The sequence below is a fragment of the Hyperoodon ampullatus genome, assembly GCF_949752795.1.
Source record: "Hyperoodon ampullatus genome assembly, chromosome: 12".
NCBI lineage: Eukaryota > Metazoa > Chordata > Mammalia > Artiodactyla > Ziphiidae > Hyperoodon > Hyperoodon ampullatus.
Window position 1 is genome coordinate 41,595,697 of NC_136925.1, and position 22,540 is coordinate 41,618,236.

Sequence of the window (22,540 nt, forward strand, 5' to 3'; positions counted from 1 at the left end):
GTGATTTATGTCAAAGAGTCTTCTTCCTATGTTTTCCTCTAAGAGTTTTATAGTGTCCGATCTTACATTTAGGTCTTTAATCCTTTTTTTTTTTTTTTGCGGTACGCGGGCCTCTCACTGTTGTGGCCTCTCCCGTTGCGGAGCACAGGCTCCGGATGCGCAGGCTCAGCGGCCATGGCTCACGGGCCCAGCCGCTCCGCGGCATATGGGATCCTCCCAGACCGGGGCACGAACCCGTATCCCCTGCATCGGCAGGCGGACTCTCAACCACTGCGCCACCAGGGAGGCCCAAGGTCTTTAATCCTTTTGACTTTATTTTTGTGTATGGTGTCAGGGAGTGTTCTAATTTCATTCTTTTACATATAGTTGTCCAGTTTTCCCAGCACCATTTATTGAAGAAGCTGTCTTTTCTCCATTGTATATCCTTGCCTCCTTTGTCATAGATCAGTTGACCATAGGTGTGTGGGTTTATCTCTGGGCTTTCTATCCTGTTCCATTAATCTATAGTTCTGTTTTTGTGCCAGTACCATGTTGTCTTGATTACTGTAGCTTTGTAGTATAGTCTGAAGTCAGGGAGTCTGATTCCTCCAGCTCTATTTTTTTCCCTCAGGACTGCTTTGGCTATTCGGGGTCTTCTGTGTCTTCATACAAATTTTAAGATTTTTTATTCTAGTTCTGTAAAAAAAAATGCCATTCGTAATTTGATAGGGATTGCATTGAATCTGTAGATTGCTTTGGGTAGTATAGTCATTTTCACAATATTGATTCCTCCAATCTAAGAACAAGGTATATCTCTCCATCTGTTGGTATCATCTTTAATTTCTTTCATCAGTGTCTTATAGTTTTCTGAGTACAGGTCTTTTACCTCTTAGGTAGGTTTATTCCTAGGTATTTTATTCTTTTTGTTGCAGTCGTAAATGGAAGTGTTTCCTTAATTTCTCTTTCAGATTTTTCATCATTAGTATATAGGAATGCAAGAGATTTCTGTGCATTAATTTTGTATCCCACTCTTCTACCAAATTCATTGATTAGCTCTAGTAGTTTTCTGGTGGCATCTTTAGGATTCTCTACGTATAGTATCATGTCATCTGTAAACAGTGACTGTTTTACTTCTTCTTTTCCAATTTGTATTTCTTTTTCTTCTCTGATTGCCGTGGCTAGGACTTCCAAAACTATGTTGAATAAGAGTGGCGAGACTGGACATCCTTGTCTTGTTCCTGATCTCAGAGAAAATGCTTTCAGTTTTTCACCATTGAGAATGATGTTTGCTGTGGGTTTGTCATATATGGCCTTTATTATGTTGAGGTGGTTTCCCTCTATGCCCACTTTCTGGAGAGTTTTTAATCATAAATGGCTGTTGAATTTTGTCAAAAGCTTTTTCTGCACCAATTGAGATGATCATATGGTTTTTATTCTTCAGTTTGGTAATATGGTGTATCACATTGATTTGCGTATATTGAAGAATCCTTGTATCCCTGGGATAAATCCCACTTGATCCTGGTGTATGATCCTTTTAATGTGTTGTTGGATTCTGTTTGCTACGATTTTGTTGAGGATTGTTATGTCTGTATTCATCATTGATCTAGTTCAAGTTCTGCCTTTTTAGGAAAGCCTCCTCTAGCACCCCCAGGTTGCATCAGTGTCTCTTCTTTGAATCCTTTTTCCACACATACTTGAATCTTACTGATTTACACTGTACTTATTCAGTTGTCATACTTCAATAGTTTGAACCACCTGTTACTAAGGTGAAAATTTAGAAGTGAAAAAGGTTCCAGCAGCAGTGAAAATGCCATCACAAAGCTTATGTACTTTACTCTGTGGGAGAGATACAGAGTTAATCTTACCCAGCACTCTCTGTTTAAATGTTGTGCAAAAGAATGTCTGTGATTTATGTCAGTGGCTCTCTGGTTTTCCAACTGACAGCTTTATAATAATGTGGTATAATTGTATAGATATTCGTGTTCATGATGATAATTTGCTGTCAATACTATTTTTCATATACACTTTGAAGAAGACAGAGAAATGTATTTAGATTTAGATTTTCCCTTTAAAATTGTTAAATAAAAATAAATTAACACTTTAATAAGTTAAGTTGCAGTTACCTGGAAAACTACTTATGTGGAAAAACTGATGCAGAATGAGTGAAGTATTATTTATATTTTGTTCTGTATTCTTATTATTTGGGATAGATGTCTTGTTTCACTAAGCAGACTAGAAGTAGGGCATAACCACATTTAAAATATTTTTTTCACCAAGTATCTGGAACTAGTAGCTGTTAAATATATGTTTATTGAATAAAGAGTGGAGTTTCAGTAAAGGGTGATCAGAGTGAGGTAGGGTTAATCTGGGAGAGTCTGGGAGTGGCCCTTGAGCCTGATTTGAAGATGGTTCTAACTGTGGATTAATAGAGGGGGAAAGGGCATCTCAGGGAGAGAGGATTGACAACCTGCCTTAATTTTATCAGATTCTAGAATTCCTTGTGATTACCTCAGCATATTGCTAGGCTAGAATTATTGTCCAAAATTTAATTATTAACCAACTTTATCTATCTTAGTTTCTAATAGCTTGCCTTTACTACTGATAAACAGCCTTTTGAATTGAACTTCTCAAAAGAAAAAAAACGTTAGTTTTCTTTCACTCCTTACCTTAATTATTTCAAAGAATGTGATGCTGTATGTTCTTTTACTGTTTTGTTTTGTTTTTTTACTTCCTTCCATCTGCAGCCTCCTCTTGCTTCAGCCCTCTCTTTTTCTTTTTCTTTTTTTTTTTTTGCCCCACCGTGAGGCTTGTGGGATCTTAGCTCCCTGACTGGAGATCGAACTCAGGCCCTCTCGGCAGTGAGAACGAGGAGTCGTAACCACTGGGCCACCAGGGAATTCCCTGTGTTCATTTACTTTCATAAGAAGTGTATAATTAAGTTATTTGGTTAAAATAAAGAATTCTTAATCCTTTATTATTTTTTTGAGACATACACAGCCCTAAAGCTTACAAACTGGGATCACTAGTGAACACACTTCATTTAGTATTCCTGCAATCAGAATATGATTTCTCCTTATCTTGCACAATACCAAGAACAGTGCAATACAGGGCGAAGGTTGGTCTGCAGCCCTTAGGCCAGCAAAATGCAACAGAACTGCTCCCCTGTGCAAACGTTTGTGACATAACCTTGTGGAGAAAATATCAGATGCAGCCTTTTCTTTGAGTAGATTGCTTAGTAAGTGCCTGGGAAAACTCCATTAAAAAAGTGAGCTTTCATAGTTAAATTATACTTTTTAATAACTTTTATCAAAAGTAGTTTTTTTGTTTTTTTTTTTAATCATTGTCAGTTTTACTGAGGCCCTTCCTGGCACTGTCCTTTATTTCTGAGTTGCGGAGAACACAACAGTTTTTACCCAGTGTTGCATGGTTTGCCTGAAATCCATAGAAAGAAAAGGAGGAATCAAATCACTGATGACATTAACGGTCATTTTTTTCACATACTCAAGGCATTTTTTATTATCCGTTCACATTAAATTAAAATATTTCAGTGTTGTATTTTTGACTTATTAAGTTTTTCACCTCTGTTTTTGGTTAATTTTTATTTGTAGAAAATATTTTGATTAACTGAAACCCAGTTTTACAATAAGATTTTATTCTACCAAGCACATGATAAAAATAATGAAAGCTGCTTTCCATCTTTTTCGTCTTTACACAGTTCCATCGAGCCTCTGTACCTGACCTATGGAATCATATTTGCCTGTGGCTGCTCCTTTGCCTACCAGCCTTCATTGGTCATTTTGGGACACTATTTCAAGAAGCGCCTTGGACTGGTGAATGGCATTGTCACCGCTGGCAGCAGTCTCTTCACAATCTTGCTGCCTTTCCTTTTAAGGGTGCTGACTGACAGCGTGGGCCTCTTCTATACCCTGAGGGTCCTCTGCATCTTCATGTTTGTTCTCTTTCTGGCTGGCTTTACTTACCGACCTCTTGCTTCCAGTGCCAAAGATAAAGACAGTGGAACCAAAGGAGGCAAAAGATTCTCCCTCTTTTCCAGGAGAAAGTTCAGTCCTCCAAAAAAAATTTTCAATTTTGCCATCTTCAAGGTGACAGCATATGCAGTGTGGGCAGTTGGAATACCACTTGCACTTTTTGGATACTTTGTGCCTTATGTTCACTTGGTAAGTATGCTTCTCTGGCTTTGCTGGTAATGGATATTATTATTTCATACACAGAAACTTCTTAGAAGACCAGTAGAGATCAGGTTGAAGTTGACCTTAAATATTATCTTGTTTGTAATTCAGGGACTCTTGAAATTCAAGGTCTCCTAAGACAAGGTCATCACATCCATCAGATCATTAAACAGATAATACGTTTCATGGTGTGCTTTGATATTTTTAGAAATTGCCAAACCTACACAAACAAAAACAAGTTCTTTAAAAAAAAAAAAAGACTAAAATGTTGGAACAAATGTCATCAGTACAAAATTTGATAGGTCACTTTTCCTTCAAGTGGCTTACAAATCATAATCAGGGACAAAGATGGTGCAATGATTTTGTCAACATCAATAAATTATTTTTCAACAGAAGGGTACAAAAATTAAGTAAATAGTAAAAGCCAACGGCCTTGACACAAAGAAACATTTTGTCTACTTGTGGAACACTTCTGAGAAAATGGAATTCTACTCAGAGGATTATTTGAGGAATGTTAGCAAGTTCCAAATGATGGGAGAGAGCAAGGGTTTCATAGGAAATTAGGATTTCAAGTGCTCAAGCACTTTACTATCATCATTATTATTATTTTTGTTTGATAAGAAATGGATTTATTTAGAGAGAAACACATTCCACAGAGTGTGGGCCATCTCAGAAGGTGAGAGCGGCCTCAAGCACTTTATATTGTTTGTTTATATTGCAAAGGCAAATTTTGGCCTCTTTATAATGAAATAAGAGTAAGCAGTGTCTAAAGTATTTGCCCCGGTAGAATTTCCTCAAAAGTGCTTATTATTGGGCTTCCCTGGTGGCGCAGTGGTTGAGAGTCCACCTGCCGATACAGGGGACACGTGTTCGTGCCCTGGTCCGGGAAGATCCCACATGCCACGGAGTGGCTGGGCCCATGAGCCATGGCCGCTGAGCCTGCGTGTCCGGAGCCTGTGCTCCGCAACAGGAGAGGCCGCAGCAGTGAGAGGCCTGCGTACCGCAAAAAAAAAAAAAAGTGCTTATTATTATGTTTCTTCCTTTTTTCTTACTGTTATGACTGAAAATGTATATACAGTTCAACATAGTTGGTAAATGATCAACAAAAATGGTAGTGGGATAAGTTTTTCTTTTGTGTGTATACTGTGTGTGTGGCTTGAAGCCTTTCTAGCTTTCAGTCTACTTTTGGACATCTGTGCAATTTTTCTTTAGTTAAAGTTCTGGTGCAAGTTGGCAGTATAGTTCAGAGAATTACTGGGGTCAAGGGGTCAGCTAGTAAACTACATCATCAGTGTTTTGTGGGTTCCTATGCTTAGTTCAGAAAGGAATTAGGTCAAGGAAACCCAAAGAGGGGTGGTAGGCATGTCCTGTGTCTAAGATAATTTTGAATTCTCAATTCTCCTTATTTTCTTTTTTTTTTTTTTTTTTGTGGTATGCGGGCCTCTCACCGTTGTGGCCTCTCCCGTCGCGGAGCACAGGCTCCGGATGCGCAGGCTCAGCAGCCATGGCTCACGGGCCCAGCCGCCCCGCGGCATATGGGATCCTCCCAGACCGGGGCACGAACCCGTATCCCGTGCATCGGCAGGCGGACTCTCAACCACTGCGCCACCAGGGAGGCCCTCCTTATTTTCTTTTTGCCAGAGGTATTGAGGAAGCAGCTGGGATGACCAGTGGGGAGACAAGGAGAGGACTAGTTTTTTTTTTTTTTTTTTTTTTTTTTTTTTTTTTTTTGCGGTAGGCGGGCCTCTCACTGTTGTGGCCTCTCCCCTTGCGGAGCACAGGCTCCGGAGCACAGGCTCAGTGGCCATGGCTCACGGGCCCAGCCGCTCCGCGGCATGTGGGATCTTCCCAGACCGGGGCACGAACCCGTGTCCCCTGCATCGGCAGGCGGACTCCCAACCACTGCGCCACCAGGGAAGCCCAGGACTAGTTTTTAGTACTCCGAGCCACATGGCATTTTGCAGAGACTGAGATGCTAGGTAAAATGACCTAGTATGTGATGCTGGTCACATATAAAGTCTCTGGCTACATCTTGATTTGATAATCCATTTTCACACTTTTAAGAAGGCATAGCTGAACCATTTGAAGATATTTAAATATATATATATATATAGATCCATTGTGGAAAGATCAGCTTTACCAGTTACCTCTTCCATAGCTCTGTAGATAAGAAAGCGTTTGTTGTGTCCTTCTCAGAGATGAGTAGATTTTTTATTTTTTTTAAATGCCTGCTGTTTTGTTTTTTTTTTTTTTGGGGCTATGCCCTGAGGCTTGCGGGACCTTAGTTCCCCAACCAGGGATTGAACCCAGGCCCTTGGCAGTGAAAGCCTGGAGCCCTAACCACTGGACCCCCAGGGAATTCCCAAGTAGATTTTTATTTTCTTATTTTATAGTTCTTTTCATTTTTTAAATTTAATTTAATTTAATTTTTTGGCCGCACTGCACAGCATGTGGGATCTTAGTTCCCAGACCAGGGATTGAATCTGTGCCCCCTGCAGTGGAAGTGCGGAATCTTAACCATTGGGACCACCAAGAAGTCCCCCGAGTAGATTTTTTAAAAAATTCTCTTTGTTACTATAAGGTGAACACACTCAGAGAAATCTGTAAGTCAGCTTTGCTAGTATGTGACATTTACTAAAGGACAAGTGGTAGGTGATTATCTAGCTATTTCTGGTAATATAATTTGTAAATTAATTTCACATATATTATTATTTCATTTGACCTTCACAGTAAACTTGTGAGGTAGGCAAAATAATATTAGCTCATGTTTTACAGAGTGGAAAACAAATCCATCATTAACAGAGATGTTAAGTGGCTTCCCAAGAATCACATATCAGCAGAGCAGGGGCTGGTTCCCTTCCGCTGTGCTTACTTGGTAGCAAATCTAGCACAGTCTTAGTCTGGGGCATATTGGCTCCTGTCCCTGGATATACTACTAGATATGTCCATCTTATTGAGGGGGATGTGAGTATGCCTAAGGAAATTTAATAAATATGTTATTGGTCTTTTTCTTAAAGTAAATGAAATTTCACAGTGAGTAATGAGTTAGACGGTGTTATAGTTACTACTGTCATCAGGAGGCTGTAAATTAGATAGTACACAAAACAATGAGGTCTCTGTTAACTCAGATAACAAATCAGGCCTTATTCTGCTCTCCCTCCTTCCGGGCATGTTTTCTTACAAAATGTGTTGATATTTTTCATTTGGGATTTTCCCCCTTTTGAACTGTTATGGCACTAAAGCCATGTTGGAAAGGAAACACCAGACAGTTAAATGTCATGGAGGCTGTTTAAATCTCATGTTTGATGGGTACACTGAGTTTGTCACTATGTTGTAATTTAGGATTTGGATTACGGATACTTAATTCCAGGCTTCATGCAATAGGACACCACTTACTTTCCTCCTTAGAGGGGGAAAAGGTGTCTCAAATTTTTCTAAAGACTAGTAGATGTTCAATTCATGTTAAACCCTTTACTGGGTGTTGAAGGGAATATGCATGTAAGGCATAAGAACCTGTTCTGAAGGAGCATAAAATCTAGTACGTGTAATAATATAAACAATTATAGTTTATAAAGGACTTTTACATACATTGTCTTATATAATCTTCACCACAATGCAGTACCTGTAATGTATTATCCTCATTTCATGGATGAGAAGAATGAGGCACTGAGAAGTTCAGAAACTTGCCCAGGGTCACAAGACACAACAGCTGGTAATTATTAGTGTAATACTTTCAGGCAAGAGGTAGTACTGCATAGTGGGTAAAAGTAAAGGCTCTGAAGTAAAACAGATCTGGGTTTAAATGCTGGTTTTGTCCCCTACTAGTTGTGTAACCTTGGGTAACACACTCTAAGCATCAGTTTCTACATCTATAAAATAGGGATAAACCCAATTTTGCAGAGTTGTTGTAGGATGAGAGAAAATGTCTGTAAATCCTCTATTCAGTTCTGGTATAAAAATGAGTTATTTAAATTTCAGACAATGTGATTGTGAATTGCTGGTTTTAGTGGGGCTGTGGAAGAGTCAAAGGAGAAAGATAGTGTCCATTTGGAAAAGTGGTTAGTACAAGCTTCATAGGATTGGAGTTGGTCCTTAAGCCTGAGATTTGTTGTTGAAACTGGATGTTTAATTAACTAGGGAACTAATTTATCTATCTAGGCCTCCTTTGAAGATTGTGAAATACAGTGAAGTGCTCTCATGGTTATGTTAAAAATCCTAAGATCTTTACTTATTTATTACATTATACATGATGATTTGAGAGAAAATATGTATGCTTTGTGGCATTCTTTTTCTCAGAGCAAGGTTGGTAGTTTTCTTTTAGTAGTTGACTTTTAAACATGAAGAATCATATTGCTTCACGGAAGGCGTCAGTGATCTCTTTTAGGCCTACCCACTTTTAATCTCTATTGTAAGTGTATGGATCTTTTTTTTCTTCTACTGTTATTGAGATATAGTTGACATACAGCACTGTAAATTTAAGGTGTATAGCATAATGATTTGACTTATATACATCATGAAATGATTATCACAACAAGTTTAGTAAACATCCATCATCTCATAGATACAAAATTAAAGAAATAGAGTAAGTGTACAAATCTTATAGATCAATTTAGGTGAGACATAACTTTCTAAATAGCCATTCCCAGTAGCAGCTGCTTTAGTTGTGAATTGCCCATTTTGCCTAAGAATTGTTTTGGTTTTCTGGATTAAGTTTTTTTTTTTAATTGGCGTATAGCTGATATACAATGTTGTGTTAGTTTCTGCTATACAGCAAAGTGAATCAGTTATACATTATAATACATATATCTACTCTTTTTTTTTTAATCTACTCTTTTTCAGATTCTTTTCCCATATAGGTCATTACAGAATATTGAGTAGAGTTCCCTGTGCTATACAGTAGGTTCTCATTAGTTATCTATTTTATATATAGTGGTGTGTATATGTCAATCCCAACCTCTCAGTTTATCCCTCCACCCTTCCCTTTGGTAACCATAAGTTTGTTTTCTACATCTGTGACTCTATTTCTGTTTTGTAAATAGGTTCATTTGTACCATTTTTTAAAATTCCGCATATAAGTGATATCATATGATATTTGTCTTTCTGTGTCTGACTTAACTTCACTCAGTATGACAATCTCTAGGTCCATCCTTGTTGCTGAAAATGCCATTATTTCATTCTTTTTTATGGCTGAGTAATATTCCATTGTATATATGTACCATATTTCTTTATCCATTCCTCTGTTGATGGACATTTAGATTGCTTCCATGTCCTGGCTATTGTAAATAGTGCTGCATTGAACATTGAGGGTACATGTATCTTTTCAATTATGATTTTCTCCAGATATATGCACAGGAGTGGGATTGCTGGATCATATGGTAGCTCTATTTTTAGTTTTTTAAGGAACCTGCATACTGTTCTCTGTAGTGGCTATACCAGTTACAGTCCCACCAACAGTGTAGGAGGGTTCCCTTTTCTCCACACCCCCTCCAGCGTTTATTGTGATGCTGGCCATAATGGTGATGGCCATTCTGACTGGTGTGAGGTGATACCTCATTGTAGTTTTGATTTGCATTTCTCTAGTAATTAATGATGTTGAGCAGCTTTTCATGTGCCTCTTGGCCATCTGTATGTCTTCTTTGGAGAAATGACTATTTAGATCTTCTGCTCATTTTTTGATTGGGTTGTTTGCTTTTTGATATTGAGCTGCATGAGCTGTTTAGATATTTTGGAGATAATCCCTTGTCGGTTGCTTGGATTGAAGTTTTCTTTTAAAATAAATTTATCTATTTATTCATTTATTTTATTTTTGGCTGCGTTGGGTCTTCGTTGCTGTGCACGGGCTTTCTCTAGTTGCAGCGAGCGGGGGCTACTCTTCGTTGCAGTGTGCGGGCTTCTCACTGCGGTGGCTTCTCTTATGGCGGAGCACGAGCTCTAGGTGTGTGGGCTTCAGTAGTTGTGGCTTGTGGGCTCTAGAGCGCAGGCTCAGTAGTTATGGTACAGGGGCTTAGTTGCTCTGCGGCATGTGGGATCTTCCCAGACCAGGGCTCGAACCCGTGTCTCCTGCATTGGCAGGCGGATTCTTAACCACTGCACCACCAGGGAAGCCCAGGATTGAAGTTTTTATGGCTCCTCCTTATCCAGTTTTTCTTCATTAGCTTCCAGAAACATAACATGCTCTTAGAGCATAACATGCTCTTTTCCTCCTACCTCTCCTATCACTCCTTCTTAGTTTCTTTTCTGGTTCCTTATTTTTCACCCTGACCCTGAATATCAGTCCTAGGGCTTACGCCTTGCTCTTTTTCTCTACTCATTCCAAATGATGGTTTCATCTAATTTCCTGTGTTCAGACATCATATATATGCCAGTGGCTCAAAATTTATATTTAGCTCAGTCCTCTTTTGAATTCTTCACCAGACTTTTATAGCCATCTGCTTACTTAATATCTCCACTTGGATGATTGTTAGATGTTTCAGATTTAACATGTCCAGCCCTAAAGTCCTGATTTTACCCCCGTCCCCAAAACCTGCTCTGCCCTCAGCCATCCTTATCTCAGGAGATGGCAGTTCCATCAGTCCCCAAACCTTGGAGTCATCCTCGGCTCCTGTTTCTTTCATACCACACTCCTGATCCAGGCCAGAAATCCTGGTGGTTCTCCTTTCAAAGTGTATCCTTCCCTGCCCCCTGTAGTCTGTTCTCTACACAGAAGCCACAGGTGTTCTTCCAACACACAAGTCACTCTGCTCAAAATCTTTGGGTGCTCCCCATTGCTCTGAGAGTAAAGACTAATGTCCTTGTAGTGGCCTACAAGGTCCTCCATGGTCTGACCCCTCCTATCTCTGATCTCATCAGGCCCGGTCCCCCTCACTCACTCTGCTCTCACCACTCTGCTCTCTTTGCTCTTCAGCTTTTAGTGAGGCTCACCCTGACCACCTGGTTAAAACCCCCTTCTTCCCTCTCCCCTCCACATACTCCCAAACCCCCTCACACGGCTATTTCTTTTTCCATAGCGCTTCATACCTTCTTTTTTTTTTTCTTTTGAATATATTTATTTATTTATTTGGCTGCGTTGGGTCTTAGTTGCGGCATGTGGGATCTTTGTTGTGGCACGTGGGATCTTTCTTTGTGGTTAGTGGACTCTTTGTTGCACCTTGAGGGCTTCTCTCTAGTTGTGGTGTGTGGGCTCCAGAGTGCATGGGCTCAGTAGTTGCAGCACATGGGCTTGGTTGCCCCGAGGCATGTGGGATCTTAGTTCCCCAACCAGGGATCAAACCCGCATCCTCTGCATTGGAAGGCGGATTCTTAACCACTGGACCACCAGGGAAGTCCCCATACCTTCTAACATGTTACATAATTTACTTGTGATGATTACTGTTTGCTCTCTGTGTGTATACCTCTGCTAGAATGTAAACTTCACAAGGCTAAGGGTCCTTCTCTGTCTTATTCAGTGAATGAACCCAAGCATCTACCACAGTGCCTAATATACAGTGAGTGCTCAAATATTTGTCGAATGACTATCTTATGGATAAGTCTAAAGCGACACCATATAAGCAGTATTCATTTTCTCTCCATTTTGATCTTTAAAATTCTCTACTTTGATACCAGAATGATGTTTCACATGTTATACCTATAGGACATGATTGTATTCATATCCATTCAACACTTAATCAATAAGCTCAAATTCAGCAAACCTAAGACTAAGTAACACTAATGCCATCTGTTGATGGGGAAAAGAGTTGATGTGTTTTGCTTTTGACCCATAGCTTTATCTGCATGTTGAAATTGAAACTTTATAAATGGAAGAAATTTCTGTGTCTCTGTCACTATTGTGTAAGTGTATGGAAGGAGTGAATGGCTATTCCCATTAACAAGGAAATCTAGACAACTAGTGTCTGCTCTACTGTGTAGCAACTGAAAATCTTGCAGAGCCTTGGGTGGTGTGTGTGAGAACAGGATGAGGATGCAAGACCAGAGCCTGACCACAAGTCTGCATCGCTTTGGTAGAGCACTGACCACAAGGCCACGTCAGCCGGATGACTGATAAGTGCCTACAAATGACAACATGATGCAACTCTTCTCAGCGGCAGTGTTCCATCCTCAGTACAAGAATGATGACTTAGTTTTTATTGCTTTCACATCTGTCCACCGCTGCTCGCCTTGAAAAGCTGCACCTGTGTTCTTTGACTCCAGAACATATGGCAGTCAAGTTTTGGTTTTTAAGCTCTGATCCACATAGTTCTCTATCGGAGAGAAGATGACTGACTCATGCGTTGAAATCTGCAACATATATGTTTATTAGCCCATTTTGAAAAAACTCCATAAGTTATAACTGTGTCATTTTTGTGGCAGATAGTAATTGTTCTCAAAAGAAACTCTGATCTGGTAGGGAAGATCCCACTTTTCTGAGACTATGATTGAAGGCACCATCATTTGCCTGCTGACAGGCACTTAAGTGGACACCAAGTCCAGCTATAATTGGGAACAAACAAGTTGTGTTTTTATTTTTTAATTTTAAAAAATATTTATTAATTTGGTTGCATTGGGTCTTAGTTGCAGCACGTGGACTCCTTAGTTGTGGCTTGCCGGCCGCAACTATCTGTGGCATGTGGGCTCTTAGTTGTGGCCTGTGTGTGGGATCTAGTCCCCAGATGAGGGATCGAACCTGGGCCCCCTGCATTGGGAGCACAGTGTCTTAACCATTGTGCCACCAGGCAAGTCCCAACAAGTTGTGTTTTATTTTATTTTATTTTTAAATTTTTTAAAAAAATTATTTATCTTATTTATTTATTTTTGGCGGCACTGGGTCTTCATTGCTGCACATGGGCTTTCTTTAGTTGCAGCGAGTGGGGGCTACTACTCGTTGCGGTGTACAGCCTTCTCATTGCAGTGGCTTCTCTCGTCGTGGAGCATGGTCTCTAGACACGTGGGCTTCAGTAGTTGTGGCACACAGGCTCAGTAGTTGAGGCTCACGGGCTCCAGAGCACAGGATCAGTAGTTGTGGTGCATGGGTTTAGTTGCTCCACGGCATGTGGGATCCTCCCGGACCAGGGCTCAAACCCGTGTCCCCTGCATTGGCAGACAGATTCTTAACCACTGCGCCACCAGGGAAGTCCCCACAAGTTGTGTTTTAAAACTAGAAATGAAATTTTGAGGCAAATAAGCCAATAAATGGGACATGTCGTACCTTAGGAGATGTTTTATGGCTTTGATTAATGCCAGATGCTCTGTGGGTCGGTACTGGAATGTAGCTGTTAGATCTCACTGGCCAGGTCACCTCTGGCCATGTTGTGGTGACAGCAGGAATATTATCCCAAGCCAGAGCTCAGGGCGCTGAGCCATGCAAATAGGAACAGCAGACATGCTTTCATCAATTTTGTGGCTTCCTCAGAGGGGGATTCAGGTAACATTTGTCAAGAATCTGTCATGTGCCAAGCATCTCCACAAAATCTCAGGTAACCATCACAAGGATGAGTGTAATAAGTGTGATAAATAACTATATACTTGGAGCTGAGGAAACAACTCTGCTAAGTTAAGCTATGCTTAGTCGAGGTCACTCACTGAGTTTGCTCAGAGCTGGGATTTGAGCATAGATCTCGGACTCTAAGTCTCATGTTCTTTTCGTGAAATAGTCTGCTGTTCCTTCATCAGATCACCTCAGAGGTGGAGTGCTGCCTCCTGTCAGCCACACTGGGCCTGGACCAAAGTTTTCTTTGCCTTGCAAGTTTCCCTCTATTCTCTCAGAACGAAGCACAGAGGCAGGGTTGGACCATCCCGGCACTCAGAGGATGCTGCACGGCCACGGAGAGGACTCCTGAGGAAACAGGCTAATGGAGATGATGGGATACCACCTAACCTTTCTTCCAGACCCCACATCTCCTCTTTTGGTCTTTAGTACGTTGTGAATATGAGAAAACTGAATTGCTTTTCACAGCCTGTGACAAGCAGAACGTGGAATATACATAGTTTTATGTTCAATTTTGTTTCCTATAATAAACATTAAGCATAGCAGAAGAAAAAATGGACAAATGTATAAATTTATAGCAAGAGCTATCTTATGTTTGATTAATAACATAAGTACTATTAGAGGAAAATGGAAAAAAGCAAATTGCTTGAATTTTAGAGTTATATATAAACTCTCTGAGGCCACTGATGAATCATTAAGTGTCCTGAGAAGGCCCTAAAAGCCTTGGAAAAGCTGTTCCTTCTCTCTTGTTTTTTTCTCCCCCCCAGCTATATCTGTAATGTTTTTCTTCTTTTTAAAATGAAGTATAGTTGATTTACAATATTAGTTTCAGGTGTACAGCATAGTGATTCAATATTTTTATAGGTTATACTCCATTTAACGTTATTATAAGATATTGGCTATATTCTCTGTGCTATCCAATATATCCTAGTAGCTTAATTATTTGATACATAATAGTTTGCACCTCTTCATGTCCTACCCTCTGTCTTGACCCTCCGCCCTTTCCTCTCCCCACTGGTAACCACTAGTTTGTTCTCTGTATCTGTCCTTCTGTCTTGTTAATGTGTAAATTTCACCAGGTCTTTTGTCTTTAACTGTCTCATGTTTTATTTGTTAAAATATACTTTTGAATAATCTCAAAATTTAACTGTAGTATGGATATTTGCTTATCCCTCAACTCATTGTATTAATATCAAATTAAAGTTTGTGCAAGTTTGAGGAACCTAAATTTAGCTGATAAGGGTTCTATCATGATTTTTATATCAACTAGAAAATAAATTTTATGATAGAGGATTAATAGAAATAGAAATCTTAATTTGAAGAATCTTCCTTTGTGAGGCTATACCTGGACATTGGCTTTTACCCCACATTTACCAGGTGGCTCTGGTGAGGGGAGAGAATTGTCCGATCCATTGAGAGTATATTTCTGCTAGTTTAACCTTATCTCTAAGTTCTGACACACCTCTTTGGAAAAGCCCTCACAGACACTAACTCCAAGGGTTACAGGGCACCAGGAGAAAAGGCCACTTTATGTATTCATGCTGTAGGGAAGAGTCTTGAGATCCAAAGCAAGTTTGAGGGCTGCACGTCTCTTATGTATTAGCTCCCAGATGCCCTGCCACTTTCCATTTTCCCCACTTTCTAGCCCCATTATCTGTATCTAGTTTTTTTCACCCCTCTACATGTTGGCAGCTCACTTGTAATCAGAAAGTTTATATTTCCTCGTAACAAATTGGAGAAAAGCTCATTTAATGGTAGGTAGTGCCTACCATTTGGAGGCAAAATTGAAAACATGGACAACTGGTGTGCAGTTATGTAATCCAGCTGTGTCTGCATCCATGTCAAATTCAACTGATTTATTCTCCGAGTAACATGACCAGAACAACTGTAGCATTCAGTCTTCAGAGCACGGTTTAAGATTCTGTATGCCCAGTCCTCATAGCCATGCAAGGGTTTGTTTTAAACTATAAGTTTCTTTTAAACACATATAGTATTTTTTATTTCCCACATGTTTAATTAACATTTAGTTTATAAGAAGCTCCCACAAATATTCTCTCTCACTGGAGCCTCAGGGCCACCCTACGAGATGGACAGGGTCAGTTTCCATTCAGCAGGAAAGGAACTGGACTTGGGGTTGTTAAGACAACTTGCTTAGGGTTGCAAGGCCGGTGCCTGGTGCAGCTGGGGCTTGAACCTGGTCTTCTTAAGAGTGTGGCTTTGAAGTAAGATATTTAAATGCCTGCAAAAAAAAGTAGGACAGTAATTTAGGCATTGAAGGGATTGTACAGGTCATTTAATTGCACTTTTCTTTTTTTTAAGTCTGGTAGAGGGACTAAGACACAGAAAGGTTAAGCTGCTTGCCAAAAGTCACATAGTTATAAAAGTGGCAGAACCTGGTGTAACATGCAAGAATATCCGTGGAAAATGAATGGAAGCTTATTGTAGCCTAAAGTGTAAATATGTATGTAGTAGAAACTGAATCATTAGAGGAGTGAAGTTGTCTCACCTTACATAACTCTAGTCAATTTATAGGGTTCATTTCCCAATCGGGAGGTTGCTTCCCCATTTTGACACAGTCTAGTTCTTCAAAGCTGCCAGTAACAGTTGTACTGGCTTTGTCATCTTTGGATATATTTAGAGCTCAGCGTTATGGTTATTGTGTGGCAGAGCCCTGAGAATGCAGGATTCATAGCAGAATCCATGTAAACCAAAGGTTACTGTATATTGGGCCAGGACTGGGCTGCTGAGCGGACCTCTCCTGTTGTGTTTATCTCTGTTCATTGTAAGGTTCTGACAGGAGAAGAGCCTTGGTGCCCATTACATGTCCTCAGCCCTGGGATGATGATTGCAGAGTTTTGGAAACATTTTAAAAATGATTTCCAGTGGAGTTGTATAATCTGAAGAGTTGCCCTATCTCAGTCTTCTTGGCACTGCAACCAAATAAAGTTTAGCCTGGACACTAAACACTAGAGGATAAGTACTAGGGGCTAAAGTTTCATTATTTCCTCCCTCCCTCCCTCCCTCCCTCCCTCCCTCCCTCCCTCTCTTCCTTCCTTCTTTTTGTTCTTGATTTGGTTTATTATTCTGATTATTGTTACTTTCACACTTATTAGCTATGCAGAATGCTCTGGTAGTTTGCAGAATAAAAAGTAATCACATTGCTTTTTCACCAAGATTTTCTAATTTAAGTAATTTTTGTTCTATTTTTCATTCAAAAATAGGCTTATAAAATTTCTTTGACACAAGAATATTTCTTTGTATAGTGTATTAATTTAAATATCAGAATTAACCATTAAGATTCCCTGTGTGCTGATTATATACACACGCACAACTCCTACATTTTTTCCCTATTATATGGTCTGGAAATGTTTTGTTTGTTCACTTATTTTCATTTCATTCATTCATTCCCATCCCAATGAACTTCCAGAAAGAATATAAAGGTATTTCCTTCACACTTATATTTTCTCATTCAACTCTCACAGCAGCCTTTTATGAGGAAAGCAGTGCTAATACTGGTTTCTCTTACTAATAGATAAGAACCTTGACCATCAGAGAGGTTTTATTTTGCTCAAAGTTGCGCAGTCAGTGGCAGGGATGTTATTAGAATAGAATTAGAATGGGTTATTCCATTCTGTCACTGTTGTATTTTCTTACACGTATGTGACTTCCTCTAATTACAACTCAGTTGTACAGATTCAGGTTGAGCAGATTCAAGCATTCAAGTGAATATCTGACAAATATTCACTGAGCACCTGTTGGGTGCCTCTAGGTGTGTGGGGATGCAGTGGTGAGAACAGACGTGATCTCTGCTCTCACGGAGCTCAATAAATAAGTAAGCACATAAATAAACAAGGTAGTTTTCACATAGTGATATTTTCTTTGAAGAAAATAAAATGAGATGGAAGGTGATGGTGGGACGGAACCTTAGTTTGTAAAGTCAGGGACAGCCTCTTTGAGGAGGTGCCAGTAGGTGCCTTCTCTCCCTGAAGGGCAGAATTAAGTATTTGGAAGTTGCAAAAATGATACAGCTTCCTGTTGCCCTCAGGAAGCCTGTGACATGGAATTTCTCTAGTTTCCATCTTTAAGGCCAGCCAACAGTTGATGAATTTTTTTATTCAACTTATTTTTATCTGATATATTCAAATCTGCATGTTAGAAATTTAAAATTCTTGCATAGGACCCAAGCGTTGCTTTTTCTCCAGATACTTCATTCACGACTTATAACTTCTGATAATACACTACAGTTTCTCAGTTCTCATGTGATTATTACAGGAGTGAATAGACATCCTCTCTCCATCACTTTATCCCCACTTTTTTTTCAGATTTTTTTCAATGGTGTCTATGCTTTTCTTGCTTTTCTAACCTTGCATTTATTTCCCTGCAGATCTCAACATCTGCTGAAATTTGACTACTCAGGTTAGTGAAAATTTGCCCATTTATCAGTTTTGTGCCTTAGGCAGTATTCACCAGCATTCTCCTACTTGAGATGAATAAGGATCTTTACTTCTCTGGCCACTTGTGTGTGACTAATTAATGGCAAAGTTAAATATCTGCGGAACATATTCATCAAAAAAAGCTAGCTGGGTTGTTTTTGTGGTTTTTTGGAATTTTTTTCTTTCGAATTGTAATACACTAGCATAGGAACATGATAGGAAGACATTACGTAATTAATACATAAGAAATCTAGAAAACTGATTATTTACAAATAAACTAAAACAGAGCTGCTGCTTTTAGTAAGGTAGAGTAAGTTTGTCATGTGTTCCAAATTATATTTATTTAGCCAAAAATAAGTATTTACAAATAATTCAACAATAGTTTTTAGAAGTGATGCATGGTTTATTCAGGCATGAAAATTATCCCTAGAATGTAGGCCCCAAACTGCTAAAAGATTTAAAATTTGTGGGGGAGAATGAAATCCACAAACATTTAAGAATATCTGATTTTAACTTAAGTTGAAAAGCAGCAGTAGTGTATTTTTGTTAGGCCCTTATCCTGTATAATGTATTCAATGTAAGTATGGGAAAGGCTGGTGAAAACTGTGGATTTATCTACAAAATACATTGGGGAGTTTTGTGTGGGGAGTGTCCTAACACCTCAGGAAATGATAAAGAAGAACCAGGTAAGGTAGATTAGACAAGGGTAGAGACAGACCCTCCTCTCCATTGCTCCATCCCCAGCACCGAGCATGTGCCTGGCACACAAATACTTTTTGACCAGTTTGAGGCTGAGCTATAGGTTGGTTGAATTGCTGGAATATGATGTCTACTAATTTCCCTACTCGTGACTACTTTTCATTCTAATAATACTTCGTGTTCTTCAAATTCTTTTTTCTTTGATCCTCAATATTCAACCGCTGGAGGTGAGAACAATTTTATCTCCATTTTTTAGGGAGAGGAGTTAGTTCCTTTTGAGACTTTCTCTGGCCACATACAAATAGTTAGTGACATGGTGTGGTTTAAAGGTTAAATAATAGAAGTAAAAGTATGCTTATCTAGACTAGTGTCAATGTGGAGTAATTTAAAGATACGGAAATGGGTGGCTCGAGGTACATAGTCAGCCCTGCTGAGGTGAAACAACACCTCTTAGGCCTTGTACCATCTTCCAAGCTGCTTCCAGGAGAATGGGATGCCTAGGTGACCACAGCCCAATAAGTAGCCTAACGGATGACCCACGCCCTTGACCCATGTACACATCAGTGCAATTTAAAATGTTGCCATATGTTGATTATTTAATTTATGAAGCATTATAATAGCCTCAACGTACATCCGGTATCCCTGTTCCTACTTAACTGTATCTGCTTCTGTGAATACATTTTTTCCTTTTATGTTTCTTTCTCCTCGGGAGCTGTCTCAGGGACTTCTCATGATTCCCTGCCAGTGTCTCCTGGCTCCTGTTCTTCAGCTCTCGGGGCTGCCCTGGATCCTGGAGTAGGGGTTGCCCAGTCCTAGGGTTCCCGTCCTACCTCTTCCTTGTGAAGTGCTTTCTAAGTTCTGTTTCACCTTCACAGCCACCCTGTCACACATCTAGAGCAGTGTGTCAGACCCAGTGCCTCCTTTTCTCTCCTGAAACAAAATTCCTAGGTCATGAAACCTACCTGTATACATAATTTTTTAAAAAATCAGTAATGCCCCACTTGTAACACGAGGAGAAATAAAAAGTAATTCTTGAATAAAATAATGCATATTTTAAAAGGTAATGCTTGGGATACATGTGACAACATAGAGGAACCTTGAAGACATGCTAAATGAAATAAGTCAGGTACAAAGTCTATGATTCCACTTAGATGAGATACCTAGAGGAGTCGAATTCATAGAGACGAAAGTAGAATGGGGGCTGCCAGGGACTTGGAGAAGGGGGGAAAATGGGGAGGTTATTATTTAATGGGTACAGAGTTTCAGTTTGAGAAAGTGAAAAAGTTCTGGAGATGGATGGTGGTGATGGTTGCCCAAGAAGGTGAATACTTAATGCCAATGACTGTACACACTCAAAACTGGTTTAAATGGTAAATGTTATGTGATATAAGTGTTGTTAAAATAAAAAGCAATAATTGGAAAAAAGGTAATGCTTGGGCACAACTTTATCAGAAAGATAAAAATAGCCTGCACAGATTTCTGAAACACCCCCAGGGGAGTGGTACTGCCACTCTTGTGAACCAGTGTGCAGTATTGGTTTGAAACTAAGAAACTGATGCCCAAGATCTTAGACTCAGTAAGAAGTAGAGCTCATAATTTGACTCCAAACACTTTTTTCTTCCTACTATGCCTAGGCCTTCCAACTCTCAGTCCACAAAAGTGTTCTCTCTGCCATGCCAGCTGCCTTAATCCAGACCACTCAGGCTTTGTACTTTCTTATCTATCCTAAAGGGGTGTGGTCCTTTTCTTCCTGAACACTAAAATCACAAGTCAGGACTGAACATGTTTAAAATAATGTTAATCACCAACACCCCCAAACTCTGAAATAGTCTTATTCTTAAGAAAAGGGTAAAAAATCGGGGTAGACAATCTCAGAAGTATGTGAAAGCAACAGCAGTGGAAGGAAAACTTTTCTGGACCTAATCCTAGCAATTGGTTTTTTTTTTTTTTTGGACGAGCCCCGCAACATGGGGGATCTTAGTTCCCCAACTAGGGATCGAACCCATGCCCCCTGCAGTGGAAGCTCGGAGTCCTAACCATTGGACTGCCAGGGAATTCCCTAATCCTAACAATTTTTAATCTTCATTCAGATAAAAAAATTTTTGAATTTTATGTGATACTAGGGAGAGAGTCGGCAATTAGATAACTCTTAGAATTAATAGAAAAGACACTCACTGTGGTGTGCTTACGAAGACTAGAGGAGAAAGGAGGTCAGATGGCTTTTGGTGAAAGGGTTCTCTAGCCAGCACCACTAGTCTGAGGGAATCTTAGTGAGGAGAGGGTAGAAGAAGGTAGAATTTTCATGGAAGGATCGATCTTTTTTCACCTTAGAATTAAGGGCAAAATTAAGCTGAATAAGAACTAATAGTGCTCTTATTTCTCTCAATAATTAGATCTACCTTAAACAAATTAAAATTTCAGTAAAACAACAGTCTACACATCTTTCTGTGTTCAAGAAGAAATAGAACCAATTATGATAATTTACAAAATATCTGGCTTATTAGCATTATAGCCAGGGTCATTAAGTAAAGTTATAAAATTACCCAGGAATCCTAGTGATTTAAATAATACTTTCTGAAATTATCCCTTTCTATTTCAAGATAAAGTCTATCTTAAACTTCTAAAATTTAACCTTATTGAACTAGCCTTTTGTTGGGTGCATTTGTTCATTTTGGACTACTTTTCCAAATTCATGCAATTCAACTAATGACTGCAGACTCCATAACCCACACCTATCTATTTGCATATACATTTAGCTGATAGGTGATTTTATCACCAGATAAATCCAGGAGTAAGTTTAAAAGAGCATATCCCCCCCACCTTTTTTTAAACAAATGCAAACATAGAAACACATGATGCCTCAGAAGAGCATTAATCACAACCAGGAGTCCACATCTTCGGAGACCTTTCTATCACTGTGTATCTTCAAAGTACTCTACTAAAGTGTTAGGCGGTCATGCCATGGACCATGGCTGAGACCTCCCGAGCCATCTTGACCAGAGTAGAGGCAGTCTACCTCCTTCACAGATGGGCACTGTCTTAACAATTCACAGTCCACTGTGTTCATCCAAACTATCCAGGAACCAAGGGTCTGAGAGAGTGGTGACCCTGGTGTGCCAAGAATGAGACTTCAAGAAAGAAACTATTCAGCATCATATTTGGGTTTTTTTGTTTGTTTTTTTGCGGTACGCGGGCTTCTCACTGTTGTGGCCTCTCCCGTTGCGGAGCACAGGCTCCGGACGCGCAGGCTCAGCGGCCATGGTTCACGGGCCCAGCCGCTCCGCGGCATGTGGGATCTTCCTGGACCGGGGCACAAACCCGTGTCCCCTGCATCGGCAGGCGGACTCTCAACCACTGTGCCACCAGGGGAGCCCTCAGCATCATATTTGGATTTAGGTGGAATGAATAAAAATTTTTAAAAAATGGATTAAACATTTTCATTGTTCTGGAAGGACTAGAATAATTTTTGATAATTTGAGAAATATCTGACACAGAAATTATTGTCAGGGTCACTAAATAATTTCAAGTTACCTAAAAATCCTAGTGACTTATTTTTTATTTTAAGATGAAGTTCATCTTAACTTCTGTAATTCAGGATTATTTGAACTGGTATCTGAATCCAAATTGGTTTTGACAGACAATTCCTCTAGAACATGTTGCCAAATCTTGATCTGATCTAAATAATGCTATGTTAAGGATGAACTTTTCTTTTTTAATCTAAGGAAAATTATTTTTCAAAAAAACAAAAAGAAAAATAATAAAGGGTTTAAAGAATTTTT

The 22,540-nt window shown here is 39.5% G+C and overlaps 1 protein-coding gene across 1 annotated transcript in view; it reads left to right on the forward strand.

Moving 5' to 3' along the window:
* The window catches only part of SLC16A10 (solute carrier family 16 member 10), a gene marked incomplete at both ends in the record, with an annotated part of 145,081 nt that overhangs the window by 103,197 nt on the left and 19,344 nt on the right, over window positions 1-22,540 (forward strand). Inside the window, one exon of the mRNA XM_079716334.1 lies at window positions 3,695-4,157. Within this exon, the coding sequence (XP_079572460.1) occupies window positions 3,695-4,157 (463 nt within the window). The remainder of the gene's footprint in view (window positions 1-3,694; window positions 4,158-22,540) is intronic.